At 36.8% G+C, this 16,735-nt stretch overlaps 1 protein-coding gene across 1 annotated transcript in view; it reads left to right on the plus strand.

Annotated features, from left to right (window-relative positions):
- Positions 1-16,735, plus strand: part of LOC103267799 (syntaxin-binding protein 5-like) — an 82,442-nt gene that overhangs the window by 15,251 nt on the left and 50,456 nt on the right. The window contains exon 2 of the mRNA XM_008065380.2: positions 572-726. Within this exon, the coding sequence (XP_008063571.1) occupies positions 642-726 (85 nt within the window). The 5' untranslated portion in view covers positions 572-641. The remainder of the gene's footprint in view (positions 1-571; positions 727-16,735) is intronic.

A 16,735-nucleotide genomic window follows, 5' to 3' on the forward strand; every position in this document is an offset into this window, starting at 1 on the left:
CCCCAACTCAAAAAAAAAAAAAAAAAAGAAAGAAAATACTTCATATCAACACATTTTTCTTCAGTGCACATACACTAAAGATAAATAGGCATTGATCTGAAAAAGAAAAATGAAAAATTGTGAAGCTATTTCATAATTTTCAGATAGCTATAATGCCTTAATACCATCTTAACCTTGCTCTACGTGCCAACTAGGTATTCTGATATTCTAACATAGTGTCATATTCTAATGATAGTGATTTAGAGTTTGGATAGCAACTAATATATGTGAAGATGCTCTTTTGAGAGTCAGTGGGTACTGCCACCTCCCTCCACATCATTGCCTTTCCCCAGCACCACCCCAGTATCTTTAGACTGATCCATTAGTAAGTTTAATGGTGAAAATGTACATCTAGAAAAAGGAAATGGTAGAATAGTAAATTGTTGAGTGAGAAATTTGGGGCTCGGAAAGCCTTTTGCTGTCTGCCAAATTACATTGTATGTAACCAAACCTGTTCTTTATAAGCTCAATTTTGTGACATCATATCATCTTAAAGGACTTCTGAGTCTTGTCAACTTTTTTCCCTATGTAGTGAACCATTTATAATATTCTCTGGTGGGCTCTCCTATGACAAAGCTTGCAGAAGACCAAGTTTAACCATCATGCATGGAAAAGCAATTACAGTACTTGAAATGGATCATCCTATTGTTGAATTTCTAACTTTATGTGAAACACCCTATCCAAATGGTGAGTAACTGAAATGTAACTGTTAATATTGAAAAAATCATTTTTGAAATGACAAGTTTCTAACAATATTAAGGTTAAATAATTTCAGTTTTGGCAGTAGATGTTCACTGTGGTATAACACTGTGAGCTAGAGGTGCTGAAGCTGGTTCTGTAATTTTATCTACTTGACAAACTGGAAATAAGACAGATGTAGTGCAGCAGTGCTGGAATTTCAGGCTCTAATATCAGGTAAGAGTTGTATGGTTCAGAGTAAATAGTGTACTAAATTTTAAGCTAGTTAAATAGTTGATGACTGAAATAGTCTTGCAAAGATTAATAGATAAAGTAGGATTTAGGTAGACCTGGAAGTATATTGTGTAAAAGTTTCAGAAATCGTGAAGTTTGCTAAGATGAGTTCAATTTAGAGAAAAACCTGAATGCCTTTTAGAGGTGTTTAAAAATAGGAAGCTACAGAGGAATTTTGAGGAAATACCAAAATGGAAAGAAAATCATAATTTTAGTAATATTTGCCCAAATGGAGTATGTGGATTTGAAGAGAGAGACACTGAAACAAGAAATTCCAGATTTCAGCTAGGAGGCTTTTGCAATAATGTGTGCTTAAAATGGTCAAGGCCTGTAACAGGATGCTTCCTGAAGGTAAGCAATTAGGAAAAGCCACTGAATTTGGTGAACCACTATATTAGGGAATGACATGATACATGAGTCAAGGGTAACTATATATTTAAGAAAAGCAGCTTTATGTACAGTAATGTAAGTTTTTAGAAAGAGAGAAAGATAAGTCTGATTTTTGAGTCAGTAGAGCTGTTTAGAGAACAGAAAAAGAAGTAGTCTTACAATATTTATTTATGAATTATTAGAATATACATTTTCTTTGGAGTTATGAAAATGAATGATGAAGGAATAAGGGAAAAAAGAACAGGAAGAACAGGGGACCAAAAGCTGAGTTTAGGAAAATGCCTCCTATTAAGAGCATTGAGGAAAAATGTACCAGCAGTAAAAACTGAGAATGTGTGATCTCTGTGTATATAAATTTCTGCACATCAGTGAAGATGTTAGGATAATTTCTAAGAATTTTCAATAAAGTATAGATGCGGTGCAACTGTTCTTATTTGCTTCTAAGCCACATATATTAATCTTTACTTTTCAGGAAACTGGTAATGAGGATGGAACTTTTTAATGGTCAAGGGCTAGGAGAGGTAGTTTAACTGTATCAATAGTGCAGGAAAGGTTTCTGACCATATACCCATTCTAAGAAGAATCTAGTCCAAATCAGTAACCCAGAAACCTTCCTAATATAGCTCTTCACTAGAGTTAATCTTTTCAGGTAAATCACATCCTTGAGTGTTCCCAATTATAATGTATGGGGTTATCCTTGATAATTGCATTGCCCCAAGATTCTCAGGTAGCCTTTGGGGAGCAGGGTGAGTTGTTTTGGTGAGGCCAATGGAATAGACGGGAATTTGGGTAAAAGTTGTTTCTCTGGCCAGATCTCCTGATGAGGATAATTCAAGTATTATTTCCCCCATTTTTGGGAGAAGGAAATATGGGTTTGGCAGATTTCTAAGAACTTTTTTCCCATGAGATGTATGGGGACTGATGGGATAAGCAGAAACAATGACTGCCAGTGAGGCGTCCTAGTCAGTGGAGATAGATAGGACCCACTATACATCTGTTGGCTCCCGACTGTTGTATGATTTCAGAACTCTGAGAGGGATCACTGAAAGTACACCAGGGTTAAGGATGACTACAAAAAGGGCATTGGACCATGGCAAGTTAAATGCCACACAGATCTTTGCCAATTGGGCTTTTATTCTGAGTGGTAAGCACAATGGAGAAGTCAATAAATAGACCAAATTTTACATTTTGAATTTTTTTCTGTAACATGATTTCCTCGGTCACTATCAAGCTCTTGAGAGACTTCACAGATTGGTATAATTTTTCCAACAGGGCCTTAGCTACTGTTGTGGCCATGGCGTCTTGATAAGGAAAGGCTTCAACCCAATGTAAAAACATGCAAACTAACTAGTATATAGTGAATCTTTGAAAAACAGTAGCTGAATAAAAGCTTGTTGCCATGTCACAAATGGACTTTTTGGTAAAGGGAAGTGGAGGCATGCAATAGTTTTCATGTATTGTATTGTGGACACATTTTACACAGGCATTAAGGCCATGAGCTACTCAGAAGTCAAAAACTGCAGTCTATGTATATATTGGCCATTCTATCTTTAGAAAAAGACATGCTCTAGTAAGAGCATGCAGTTTTGCCTGTTGGGCTGACCTGCCATCAAGAAAGGTAAGTAAAGTGGCAGAATTAAGCAAGCTATAAAGAGAACCTTAGTTTGCTAGGTAGCTTATGATGTGAATTCAGGAGAGCTCCAACAGAGTGTGTAACATAGACAGTGACAGGTGTCTCCATAACTTTCTTCTGTATGGTTTTTTAAAAGAGAGAATATCAACTGCTTTGAGACAAAGGGATCATAGTAACCTATGTTCTAATTTGTCCCCCATTCTGCTAATTCCCCTAGTTGATTTGATTTAAGAAGAGGAAGTCTCAGAATATCCCCAGAACATTTCTAGTATGGATGAAGGGAATAGGATCAGGAGACTCCACTGGGATTCAGTTATAACAAAATATTGGAAGAGCTTAGGAGAATTCATGATTTAGTCTAGTCTGCGAGCAGATAACATAGACTTAAAAACAATGCACAGGGTTACAGTGTGTACTTTAGCTTTTTTTAGAAGCATACATTTTTCTCTCCATATGGATCATAAAAGAAATCTCAAATTTTAAAACCTCTTTAGGATAAATAGTCAGGCCAAGACAGGCTTTACATTTAAACTCTTAACGTTCATGCTTGGAAATGGCAGGTTTTACTCATTGTAAAGATGGGAATTCTTGAAGCCAGGCACTTTATGCATGTTTTTAAATGTGACACATCAGTCTGAATCTTGCTAATATAACCAATGTTTCCAATTGTATCCTGGTTTTCAAGAATATTCTATTGAATATATATAAATAAAAATAAGAATACTCATGATCGTTTCTGAACTTTTAGAGGAATCAAGTAGACAGAGAAAAAAAGCAAATACTTCCACCTTTGTATACAAAAGTATACTGTACCAAAATTCTGCAAATTATAGATAACTTATGACAGAAAATATCCTTGAGTCTGGAAAACAAAACATTTATGTTACAAAACATTATTCTTATAAATTACTTCATTTCATGTAATTAATTTTGTTTTGCTCAATTTTGATTAGCAATTTTGGACTATAGCTGATTGCAAATATTTCCAGAGAATAAAGAATAACTGTGGATTACAGTTCCTGATTAGGCAATCAATAACTGTGGATGACAAGAACCCAGAACAATCAGAGTCAAAGAGCTGATGAGAGTACAATTGACAAGAAAATTTAGATATTTTGGTGGCCTACAAACATATAACAATAATCACAATCATGATACATATTTCAGTATATCAGAATTTTAGAAATCTCATGCAATTTCACATTTTAATAACACACACAAATATAACTTAAAGGAAAGTAAACACCATTTTTTATTTGACAGCACTTCCCATATTATTTACCAAATAAGCCTATTTAATACTTATACAAGATGAGAGATATACCCTTTTAGTGTTTTCAGAGGTCCATTTAGAAAATATCAAAATTAGGCCAAATTTTAATATTTTAATTTAATTTAATATTTGGATCCTGGAGAGACCTGCCAAAGATGTCAAAAGGTTTAAAGTACTGCCTTTAAAAGAATCATAGGTCACTGCTAAATAATAGTTACTTATTCACTAAGAGTAACGGTAACAATTAAAAGACTTCAAAATCAGTACGGAAAGTTACATGGATATAAAAATCTTAACTATTTAAAGCTCAGTTTTCCCAAATAGTTAAAACCAAACCAGGGCAACATGAAGCATAGGAAATTACCTAGGTAAAATACAGAATCTATATATCCTAGGAGCAGGGAATATATGGTTCTTAATAACAGCATATGAAGTCATGGTTATACAAAACAATTCAGATACATCCAAAAAATCTAAGCGTACAGAGTCAAGTTATACTAGAGTGAAACATTGCCTCTCTAGACCTTCAACCTAACTTAAAACCAAAGAAGCTAGGCAGTTATTAGGAATAAATGTGGCAGAAGAGAAGAAAGTTAAATAAACAGATTTCAGAATTAAAAGTCAAAAGTTCTACTATCTTATTGAGAGCAATTAAAATTTTAAGAAACCCCTGTTATTTTACCATAGGGGACCAAGTTTTTAAGGCCTGTATTAGTGTGTTTTAACATCAGCTTATTCTTTAGAAAGACTGTTACAAAGAATTTCTTTTAATTATAGCCAGCTTAATCACACCCAGAATTTCCTTCATAAGTTTCTGGTCATGAACCTTACTACATAGTTTATATACAATGTGTTGAGACCTGCTGCCTTGCCCTATACTTACTTTTTTTCTTAAATAACCATTCATTTTACTCTAGGGCAAAGATTTACTATACAAGATATTTTTCCCATACAAAATTATTTCTCTTTTTCTTTATATTTATAACTTTTTTTACATCTCTCTCCTACTTACTGGTTACTTTCTATTTTTTCCTATTTCCTTCTTTTTTAAAAAAGCTATAGTGACTTTATTTTTTCAAAGATGTGGGGTACAATTCAGGATTACGTATACAAGTGGTCATCGTACAGGTAAAGTTTGGGCCTCCCTTTGGTCCCCACTTCGCCTGGTTTGAGATCAGGTATCCTTATTATGGTGTGTCCCTCCCATCCCCTGGCAGTATCCCACTTACTATTTCCTTCTTAAATCCATATTTTGAACTTCCCTTTAAATAATCTTAAAATTAGACAAAATTATTATTTTTCTCAATAATGGGGGTATATTTTATTCCTTTCTATCTTTTTCTTTTATTAAACATGCTTTACTTTTCACATACTTTGCATAAAGAATTACATATTAATTGGAATTTTTAGCTCCTAGTAATCTTAAATTTTTTTTTTTTTTTATTTTAAAGATGTGGGGTACAATTCAGGATTAGGTACATAAATGGTCATCATACAGGTGAAGTTTGGGCCTCCCATTGGTCCTCACTTCACCTGGTTTGGGATCAGCTACCCTTATTGATGTTATGTATTCCCCCTCTCCTGGAAATGTCCCACTACTGCCAATCCCTTTCCTGTAGTATTGTAATAAATGTTCAGGACCCACTTATGAGTGATACTATGTGGTACTCAGTTCTTTGTTTCTGTGATAGATCACTGAGTATGATAGACTTCAAATCCATCCAGGTTACTGCAAAGTCCATAATTTTTTCCTTCTTTATGGCTGTGTAATATTCCATTGTGTATATGTACCTTTTTTTTTTTTAATGCAGTCCTCTACTGATGGGCTACATGGTTGGTTTCATGTTTTTGCTATTGTGAATAGGGCCACAGTAAACATGCATGCACAGGTATCTTTTTTGTAGAATGATTTGAGTTCCTCTGGGTATATTCCCAGAAAGGGGATGGCTGGGTCATATGAGAGGTCAATTTTTAAATCTTTTTGGAATTGCCACACTGTTTTCCACAGAGGTTGTATTAATTTACACTCCCACTCCCACAACAGTGTAAAAGTGTTCTCTTTTCCCCATATCCTCTCTAGCATCTGTTGTTTTTGAGTTATTGATGATGACCATCCTGACTGGAGTTAGGTGGTATCTCAGTGTGGTTTAATTTTATTTATATTTTAAATTTTTTATTTTAAAGATGTGGGGTACAATTCAGGGTTAGGCATACAGATGTTCATTATGCAGGTATCCTTGTTGATAAGATGTGTCCCCACCCAGCAGTTTCCCACTACTGCCAATCCCACCCCCCCCAGGCAGTTTCTCACTACTGCCAATCCCTTTCTTATAGTATTATGATAATTGCTCGAGGTCTGCTTATGAGTGAGAACATGTGATGCTCAGTTCTTTGTTTCTGTGATAGATCACTCAGTATTAGAGACTCTAATTCATCCAAGTTGCTGTAAAGTTCATAATTTTGTCCTTATTTATGGCTGCATAATATTCCATCGTGTATATGTAACACTTTTTTAAAAAATCTAATCCTCTCTCGATGGGCAGCACAGCTGGTTCCATGTTTTTGCTATTGTGACCAATACTGCAATAAACATGTGTATACAGGTATCTTTTTCATAGAGTGATTTGAGTTCCTTCAGGTATATTCCTGGTAGGGGGATTGCAAAGATGTATGGAAGGTAGATTTTTAGATCTTTTAGGAATCGCCAAACTGTTTTGCACAGAGGTTGTACTAGTTTACATTCCCACCAACAGTGTAGAAGTGTTTTCTTTTCCTACATCTGTTGTTTTTTGAGTTACTGATGATGGCTACCCTGACTGGTGTTAGATGGTATCTCAGTGTGGTTTTAATTTGCATTTCTTTGATGATTAGTGAGGTTGAGCATTTTTTCATGTATCTGTTGGCTGCTCATTTGTCTTCTTTTGAGAAATGTCTTTTCATATCTTTTGCCCACTTTTTAATAGGGCTGGTTGTTTTTTTCCTTTCAGCGTGTTTGAGTTCCTTGTAGATCCTAGATGGTAGGCCTTTGTCAAATATACAGTTGGCAAAATATTTTTTCCAAGTCTGTGGGTTGTCTCTCAACTCTCTTGATGGTTTCTTTTACTTTGCAGAAGCTTTTAGTTTGATGAGGTCCCACTTGTCTATCTTATCTCTTATGGCATGGGCTTTTGAGTTTTTGATCAGGAATTGGTTGCCTATTCCAATCTCTGTAAGGGTGTCTCCTGCGGTTTCTAAGAATCTTATGACTTGAGATTTTACATTTAGGTCTTTGATCCTTTGGAGTTGATTTTTGTGTATGGTGATAGGTAGAGGTCCTGTTTCATTTTTCGTGCATGTGGTCAGCCAGTTTTCCCAGCACCATTTACTGAATAGGTTCTCCTCTCCCCAGTGGCTGTTGGCAGAGGCTTTGTCAAAAATGGGTTGGTTGAGAAATGGATGTTTTGCTTCTGGAATCTCTAGCCCCTTCCATTGGTCTATATGCCAATAGAAGTGTGCAAAAGTCCTTGTACTGGTACCACTCTGTTTTGATTATTGCAGCCTTGTAATAAAGTTTAAAACCTGGAACTGTGATACCTTCTGCTATGTTCCCCTTGCTGAGGATTGCTTTACTATCTGCATTTGTGTTTACTATGGTCATTTGTGTTTTCATATGAATTTCTGCAATGTTGTTTCCAGGTCTGAGAAGAATGATGTTGGTAATTTAATAGGTATTGCATTGAATGTGTAGATTGCTTTGGGTAGGTTGGACATCTTAACAATGTTGATTCTTTCAATCCATGAGCATGGAGTATTTGTTTGTGTCTTCTTTGATTTCTTTGAATTTTGTTGTTGTAAAGGACTTTCACTTCTCTGGTTAGGAAGATGCCAAGGTATTTCATTGTTGTTTCGTGTGTGTGTGTGTGTGTGTGTGTGACTTTTGTAACCGGGATTGTGCTTTTTATTTGGTTTTCTGCCTGTTTGTTATTGGTGTATAAAAATGCAACTGTCTTTTGCACATTTATTTTATACCCTAAGACTTTGCCAAAATTCTTTATCAGTGCTAGGAGATTTTTGACAGACTCTCTTGGATTTTCAAGGTATAGGATCATATCATCAGCAAAGATGGATAAGTTTACTTCTTCTTTTCCTGTTTGGATATCTCTGATTTCCTTCTCTTGTCTGTTACTCTAACTAGGACTTCCAATACTATGTTCAACAGGAAGAGTAAGGGAAGGCAGCTTTGTCTTGTTCCAGTTTTCAGGGGAAATGCTTCCAATTTCTTTTCATTTAGCAATATATTGGTTGTGGGTTTGTCATACATGGCTCTTATTATTTTGAGTTATGTTCCCTCTATGCTAAGATGTTTGAGTGTGTTTATCAAGAAGGGATGCTGGATTTTGTCAAAAACTTTTTCTACATCTAGTGATATAATTATGTGGTTCTTGTTTTTATATGTGTTGATGTACTTAATTACATTTATGCTCTTGCAGATGTTGAACCAGCCCTGCATCCTTGGGATAAAGCCTACTTGGTCATGGCGGATAATTTTTGAGATGTGTTGTTGGATCCAATTTGCTAGAATCTTGTTGAAAATTTTTGCATCTATGTTCAATATCAAGGGATATTGCCTTGTAGTTCTCTTTCTCTGTTGGATCTCTACCTGGTTTGGCTATCAGTGTGATGTTAGCCTCATAAAATTTTCTGGGGAGGGTTCCATCTTTCTCAATTGCCTAGAATACTTTCAATAGGATTGGTGTCAGCTCCTCCTTATATGTCTTGTAGAATTCCACTGGAAAGTCTAGTCCAGGGCTTTTTTTGTAGGTAGTTTTCTAATGATGGAATCAACTTTTAGGTTGTTATGTGATCTATTTAGGGTCTTAATTTCTTCTTGTTTCAATTTGGGGGGTTGTGTAATGTCAGAAAGTTCTCCATTTCATTTAAGTCTTCAAGTTTGTTTCCAGGTATGCATAGTAATCTCTGATAATCTTTTGTATTTCTTTGGGGTCAGTTGTGACTTGATCTTTTGTGTTTGTAATTGTGTTTGTTTGGGCTTTTTCTTGGACATTCTGGCTAAGGGTTCATCAATCTTTGTTATCCTTTCAAAGAATGAGCTTTTTGTTTTGTTGTTTTTTTTCTATGATATTTTTGTCTCTTATGGCCCATATTTGGGCTTTTACTTTGGTGATTTGGATTCTTTTGCTGAAGTTAGGGTAGGATGTGTCTTTGTTTTCATTTATTTAAATAATTTTTAAATTTCTTTTTTGATTTCTGTGTTGACTTAGGAGTCATTCAGCATCATGTTTTTAGAGTTTATGTCTTTGTGTTTTATGTCTTTGAGGGATCTTTTTGGTGATGATATGTATTTTTATTCCACTGTGATCTGAGAAGATCATGGTAGTATTTCAATCCATGGAATTTGTTTTTATTTGATTTATGTCCCAGGATGTTGTGATCTTGGAGTATTTTCTATGCAGTGATGAGTAGAATGTATATTTTTGTGGTTGTTGAGTGGAGTGTTTTGTAGCTATCTATTAATTCCATATGGTCAAGTGTCAAGTTGATGTTCCTGATCTCTTTATTGATTTTTTTTTTCCTCAATGATCTATCTAGGGTTGTTAGTGGAGTATTTTAGTCTCCAGTTATTATAATATTAGAATCAATATCCTTTCTAAGTTTACTTAGTAATTGCTTTATAAATCCTGATGCTCCTGTGCCGAGTGCATATATGTTTAGTATGGATGTTTCTTGTTGATGGATTGAGCTTTTTATTATTATGTAGTGTCCTTCTGTATGTTTTTAAATTTTTGATAGCTTGATATTAAAATTGTGACTCCTGTCTTTTTTTGTTTGCCTGAAAGTTTATTCTTCATCCTTTAACTTTAAGTCTGTGGGTGTCTTTTGTCATGAGGTTTGTTCCCTGGAGGCAGTAAATTGTTGGGTCATGTTTTGTTAAAATCCAGATTGCCATTCTATGTCTTTTCAGTGCATTTAATCCATTTATGTTCAGGCTGATTATTGAAATGTTAATGTTGTTTCTGTCATAAGGCTCTTATAAGGCTGTTTTGTTTTCTTTTAACTTTTACATTACTATATGTATGTGTTTTCTTTTTTGCAGGTGTGCTGTGTTCTCCATTGTTTTTGTGTTTATTTGTGATTTTGTGAAGTATATGACCTTTCTTTTGTGACTTTTTCCTTCTATGCACAGCACTTTTTAAAGCATCTCCTATTAAGTTAGTCTGAAAGTAGCATATTCTCTTAGGAATTGGGTATCTGGGAAGGATTTTAGTTTTCCATTGCTGATGAAGCTTAGCTTGGCAAGTTAGAAAATTCTTGGTTGAAATTGTTTGTCTTTGAGAATATTAAAGATTGGAGTCCAATCCCTTCTGGCCTTAGCCTTTCCACAGATAAACCTGGAGCATTTCTGATTCATCTTCCCTGGTAGATAGTCTTATCTTTTCCCCTTGCTTTAGTATATTTTTTAATACCTACTTTGTGTAGGCTAATTAATATGTGTCTAAGTATATTTCTTTTGGGGGTAGCTCCCTCTTTTGGCCATCTTCTCATAAGATGTCTTGCAGGGGTTCTCAGGATCTCTTGTGCTTAAAGTTTTTTGAATGACCTCATGGAATGCTTGTTCCAAGTATTTTCCATTTGTCTTTCTACTTCAGGGATACTGATCAGATGTAGATTTGACTTCTTGATAAAATTACACATCTCTTGGAGGGTTTCTTTTTCTTCTGACTTTTTTTTCTGTATTTTTAATAGATTGGATTAATTTCATATTTTCTTCTTTCAATTCTGAGAGTCTTTCTTCCGCTTGGTCAATTCTGCTTTATATGCTTGTCAGTTTGTTATTTATTTCTTGGGTGAAGTTCTTTATTTCCATTATTTTTTAATATACTTTCTTTAGTCTGTCCAAATCCTTTGCAATTTCATTTAGTTTTAGCCCTTGTATTTCTTTATTTTTATTTATTCTATTGATTCTCTAATCTCTGTAAGTGCCTTATGTATACAGTCATTCTCAGAGATAGTTATTGTTTGTGCTCTAGTAGCTGTTCTTTCAGGCACTGTCTCTTTGTTGGGACTCTCTGGGTTGCTAGTGATTTTTTTGTTTTTTGTTTTTTCCCTCATTTGTGGCAGTTCTCTTATCTTTCTCTTGAATTCCATTGCTCAGTGGGAAATGGGGAAGCAATCACTTTTGTTGCTTGCTCCACCTTCTGTCCTTCCCTGAGCCAGGCCTTCAGGTTTGTTAAATTATGAAATAGGGCTAGAGGTGGGGCACTGTGCTATCTCTTTACAATTTTGAGTGCTTACTAAGGGGTAAGTAGGAACCTCAAGGATTCAGAACCTCGAGGATGAGTCACAATATTTGTTATCTGCTGAATGGGCCACCTGAGACTTACTCTCCAACTCCATATGGTATGACCTTACAGTGGGTATGCTTGTGTAGCCCCTGAGTCCAAGATAGAGTATAAGAGACAAAAGAGAGGGAAGAAGGAGAAAAAACAAAAAGAAGAAAAAGTAGGACACAAAAGAGAAAACAAACAAGACAAGTAAACAAAAACAAAATCCCTCAACTTCAGTATATTTCTTTTGGGGGTAGCTCCCTCTTTTGGCCAGTTCTGTGAGTACATGTCTGTTGCTGCAGGTTCCCTCTTCACTGTTGAAACTTGAGACGTTACAATCTTTATGCCCTGCTGCCTGCAATTGGTAACCCATGCATGTCTGCAGAGAGGTGGGGGTGAGTGACTTGACTCAGTATCACCTGGACTCTTTCTCTCTCTCCCTCTCTCTTCTAGCATGGTCACAGCTCCCTTAGCATGCAGTTCACAGTGGTGTGGGTCCTCTACCCTTTACTTGCCCTCCTGAGCTCTTTTGCTTGTTGCTGGGTGCAAGTTGCAGGGTGGGGGGAACTGGCTATGCACTCACCAGACTTCTTCTCCAGTCAGATCCACTGTATGCATCTATTGCCCGGCAGTTGGCTAAGGGCTGGTGTAGTGGTAAGTTGTCTGGGGCTCTGCTTCTGCTATTACCCACCAGGGCTTGTGCACTGGGGGTAGTCCTCTCTGGATTTATGGAGAGCAGCCCCAAATCAATGCAGAAATCACCCATTGATCTTATGATACAGGTCTACTATTCTGCTGAGGCCACCCTGGAGCACTTCTCTGCCCAGGCAGTAGACCGGCTGCTCAGTTCCTCTACAGACTGCTGTTTCTGCCACACACAGGACTGGGAAAGACCGTTCCTTACAAAGCAAGAACCACAGTCTCCCGATCCCAGGTTCCAATGGCGGGGCCTTCCAGTCTAGCCTGGTGCTGGAGGTGGTGGCAGCAAGCCTACATGCTGCATGGCAGCTTCTTTCCACTGATTCTTCTCCAGGAGGATCTTCCTTGTTTTGGAAAAGCATTGCTCAGTTCTGCCCTGCAAAAAGTGCCAGGATCTGATCGGCAGTAGCAGTGTTTACACTGTGGGGAGAGTTCCCTCATCTCTCAGTTCCCCATTCAGTCAGACCCTCATGCACCCAGTTACACTCCCATCCATATGTTCTGTTGTCTTCTCACACATCCACTCACTCACACACTCACACCAGCTCCACTGCCATTTTCTCCCATTCATACTCTTAAATTTTATGAAGATCATAACACAACATCTTGCCTGTCACATATCAATATTTTATAGATAAGAACTATTTTGTAATTTATGCAAAAACATATTTCCCTAGTGTAATTTTATACATATTTATACACCCAAATATACTGTCTATTTAGTTGAAGAAACAAAAGAAAATCATATTTATGTTCGACAATTTGTTTTTATCTTATTTGAAATTGACCCATACATTTAATGAGTATCTATTATTTAATTTAGGATTTCAAATCCCATAAAAATGTATTAATAGATATTTATCCCATTTACCTTTACCTTTATCTAATTTATTTATTTTTGACAGTTTTCCAAGATTACTCATGAGAACTGAGATATTAGACAAGCTAGTCATCATTCCAAATGATTTGTCTGTTCATTATTTTATATAACTGCATATCAGGCAAATATCATAAAAGTAGGAAACTTGAAGTTTAATAACTCAGCAAACACAACCATTTTCATCAAACAACAATCTTATACTAGTGTCATTTGCCAAAAGATTACTAAGTCATATGAACTTGAAAAACACAGGGTCTTATTTGCATAATTTATGAGTATTCATCTTTTTTGGTCAGAATCTTACTTTTTCACCCAGGCTGGAATTCAGTGACACAATCACAGCTCACCAAAGCCTTGACATCCTGGGCTCAGGCAATTTTTCCACCTCATCGTTCTGAGTAGCTGGTACTATAGTGAGGTGCCACTACACCCAGCTAACTTTTTATATTTTTTATAGAGAAGTCTCAGTATGTTTCCCAGACTGGTCTCAAATTCCTGGGCTCAAGCAATTCCCCGACTTAGCTTCCCAAAGTGCTGAGATTCCAGGCCTGAGCCACCATGCCTAGCTGAGTATTCACCTATATATAAGCCAATTTGATACCATAGACAAATATAGTCAGATTTTTACATACTGCCAGATAAATAATGATCTTTTAGCTTTAATTTTTAAAATTTTAGCCATAGGTCACACGAAAATCCCTACTTAAAAGGGATACATTCAAACTTTGTCAAACTAACAATTTTAGCTAAAATTTATTTGTCCACATGGCTGAGATCTCTTAATAAATTTTAGAGAAACCAGGGTAGCAAAGTAACTAGGCAAAGCAGTAGGAAGGGGGCCATCAAGTGGAAAAAGTTAGTCTTCCAAATAAAAAAAAGTCCAGGACCTGATGGACCCACAACTTAATTCTACTAGACCTTCCAAGAAGAACTGGTACCAATTTTGCTGGCACTATTCCACAAGATTGAAGAGGAGGGAATCCTCCCTAGCTCATTCTATGAGGCCAGAATCACTCTGATACCAAAGCCAGGAATAAATACAACAAAAAAAGAAAACTACAGACCATTATTCATTGTGAGCCATAAACAGAAAAATTCCCAGAAAAATATTAGCAAATCAAATTCAACAGCTCATGAAAAATACACCATTACCAAGTGTGAATTATCTGAGGAGTGAAAGGGTGGCTCAACACATGCAAGTCAATAAATGTGATTGACTACATACAGAATTAAAACAAAAAATATATGATTATTTCAGTAGATACAGAAAAAAAAATTCATAAAATTCAGCATCCCTTCATGACAAAAACCCTCAACAATATAGGCACAGAGGAAGCATTCCTCAAAATAATAAAAATCATATTAAACAAACCCACAACCATTGCCATCCTGAAAAGAGAACACATCTCCCCTGAGAATGGGAACAAGGCAAGGATGCCCACTTTCACCACTCCTATTCAACATGTACTAGAATTCCTAACTAGAGCAATCAGGCAAGAAAATAAATAAAAGGTAACCAAATTTGAAAAGACCAAATCAAACTATCTCTGTATGTCAGTGATATGATCTTATATCTAGAGGATCCTAAAAACTCCTCCAAAAGACTCCTGGACTTAATAGATGAATTTGGTAAAGTTTTGGGATATAAAAGTAACACTCACAATCAGTAGCAGTACTATACACTAATAACAACAAAGCTGAGAACCAAATCAGAACTCAATTCCATTTACAATAGCAACCAAAAAGCTAAAATACCTTGGAATATATTTAACCAAGGAAGATAAAGACCTCAACAAGGAGAACTATAACATACTGAGGAAAGAAATTGTAGAAGACACAAACGAATGGAGAAATATTCCTTGCTCATGAACTGGAAGAATCAACATTGTAAAACTGACCATATTGCTCAAAGTAATCTATAGATTCAACACAATTCCCATCCAACTACCAATGTCATTTTTCACAGAATTAGAACAAAACATCAACACATTGACTCAGAGAACAAAACCAGCAGAGCCAGTCAGACTTTGCGAGTCCCAGTGTGACTGAGTGAGTGTATGGAAATTTTTGCATATGTGTCTGTGAGTAAGTGGGTGTGTGAGTGGCTGACTGAGTGCGGACTCAGGAGCAAGTGGCCAGGGCTCTTGGTGAAGTGGTTGGTGCCACAGCCACTATACTTGGTCCCTAGCACTTCCTAGGTGCAGAGCCAACTGCCATGTTTTTTTAAACCAACAAAGCCCTTCCTGGGAAGAAGTTGCTAGGGGAGACTGCCAGCTCCAGGCTCTGCATCACCATTGCAACACCAGCCAGACTCTGGGAGCAAGGGCTGCGGAGAGAGCCCAGCGAGTGAACCCAGAGGCAGAGCCCCACTGGAGAAGATGTAAGAGGCACTCTGCCACAATCTTGAAAACAGGGCAGGAAAGTACTCTGGCTTGCTCACCATGGAGTGACAGACCCAATTTCTGTGACTGGTGGGTTAATACTCAGGAGCTGATCATGACTCAGAGGGAATATACTAAAAGCACAAACTCCAGAAGGACATGCACCCCACCCCTTACCGTGATTCAGTCAAGGGACAAAGGGTGTGGCTAGAAAAGGACAAGGAAGACTTCCAAAGAGACTATTGGTGAGTCCAGGGCTGATCCAACCCCCTCCTTCCCTGCAATCCTATGAATGTCAGATCCACACAGCTGGGGCATGACTGAGAGGGATGGACCCAGGTTGAGCCTGGACATTAGCTGCAATAGGAAGACTCTACTCCTGGATAAGCCTGACTGGAGTGTACCTACACCAGTACTTGGAGAAGAGAAAATACCACACTTCCCCACCAGAGGGGATCCCACTGACAAATGAGAGTGGGAAGTGAGGACTGAAGCCCTACCCAACCCCACTGCCCTCTGCTTCCCTGTGCTGGACACTGGGAAGATTATGAATGAGGCCAAACTCTGCAGGAGACAGCAGATGGACTTATCTATGAGAAACTGAGAGGAACAGTTACAGAACCTGCCACAAGAACACAGGATTTATTTATGTATTTATTTATTATTTTTAAATATTTTTTCTTTATACATGAATGTGTATGTGAAGGTTTATTGTGTATCCCCCATCCTTTCTCTTCTTTTTTTTCTTTCTTCATTTATTTTCTTTCTTTTTTGTTTTGTTTTCTGTATATGTGTGTATGTGAATGATTGGGGTTCATCTTTCAGTATTTTTGTTTGTTTTTCCTTTTTTGTTCTTCTCTTTTTTTAGTTTTTTTTTTTTAAGTTTATTTTTTAATGTGCCCCAGGCATGAAACAGCTCCAGCCACCAATGCAGGCATCAAGCTAGGATGAAAAAGGACTGTCCATCTGCTCTGCCCCTAACTGATATAAGAGCAATACCACCAATGAAGTGTCTCTTTGCCCATCACCAGGGGGTCCTTTTCTAGTTTAATGTGTGTGTGAATATATGTGTGAAGATTCTATTTGAATTCTTTTTTTAAATTTTCTCTTTTTCTTCTTTCATTTTGTGGTGTGTGTGTGTGT

This window comes from Carlito syrichta, unplaced genomic scaffold, assembly GCF_000164805.1.
Source record: "Carlito syrichta isolate Samal-C Ts95f unplaced genomic scaffold, Tarsius_syrichta-2.0.1 Scaffold308264, whole genome shotgun sequence".
Classification (NCBI taxonomy): Eukaryota; Metazoa; Chordata; class Mammalia; order Primates; family Tarsiidae; genus Carlito; species Carlito syrichta.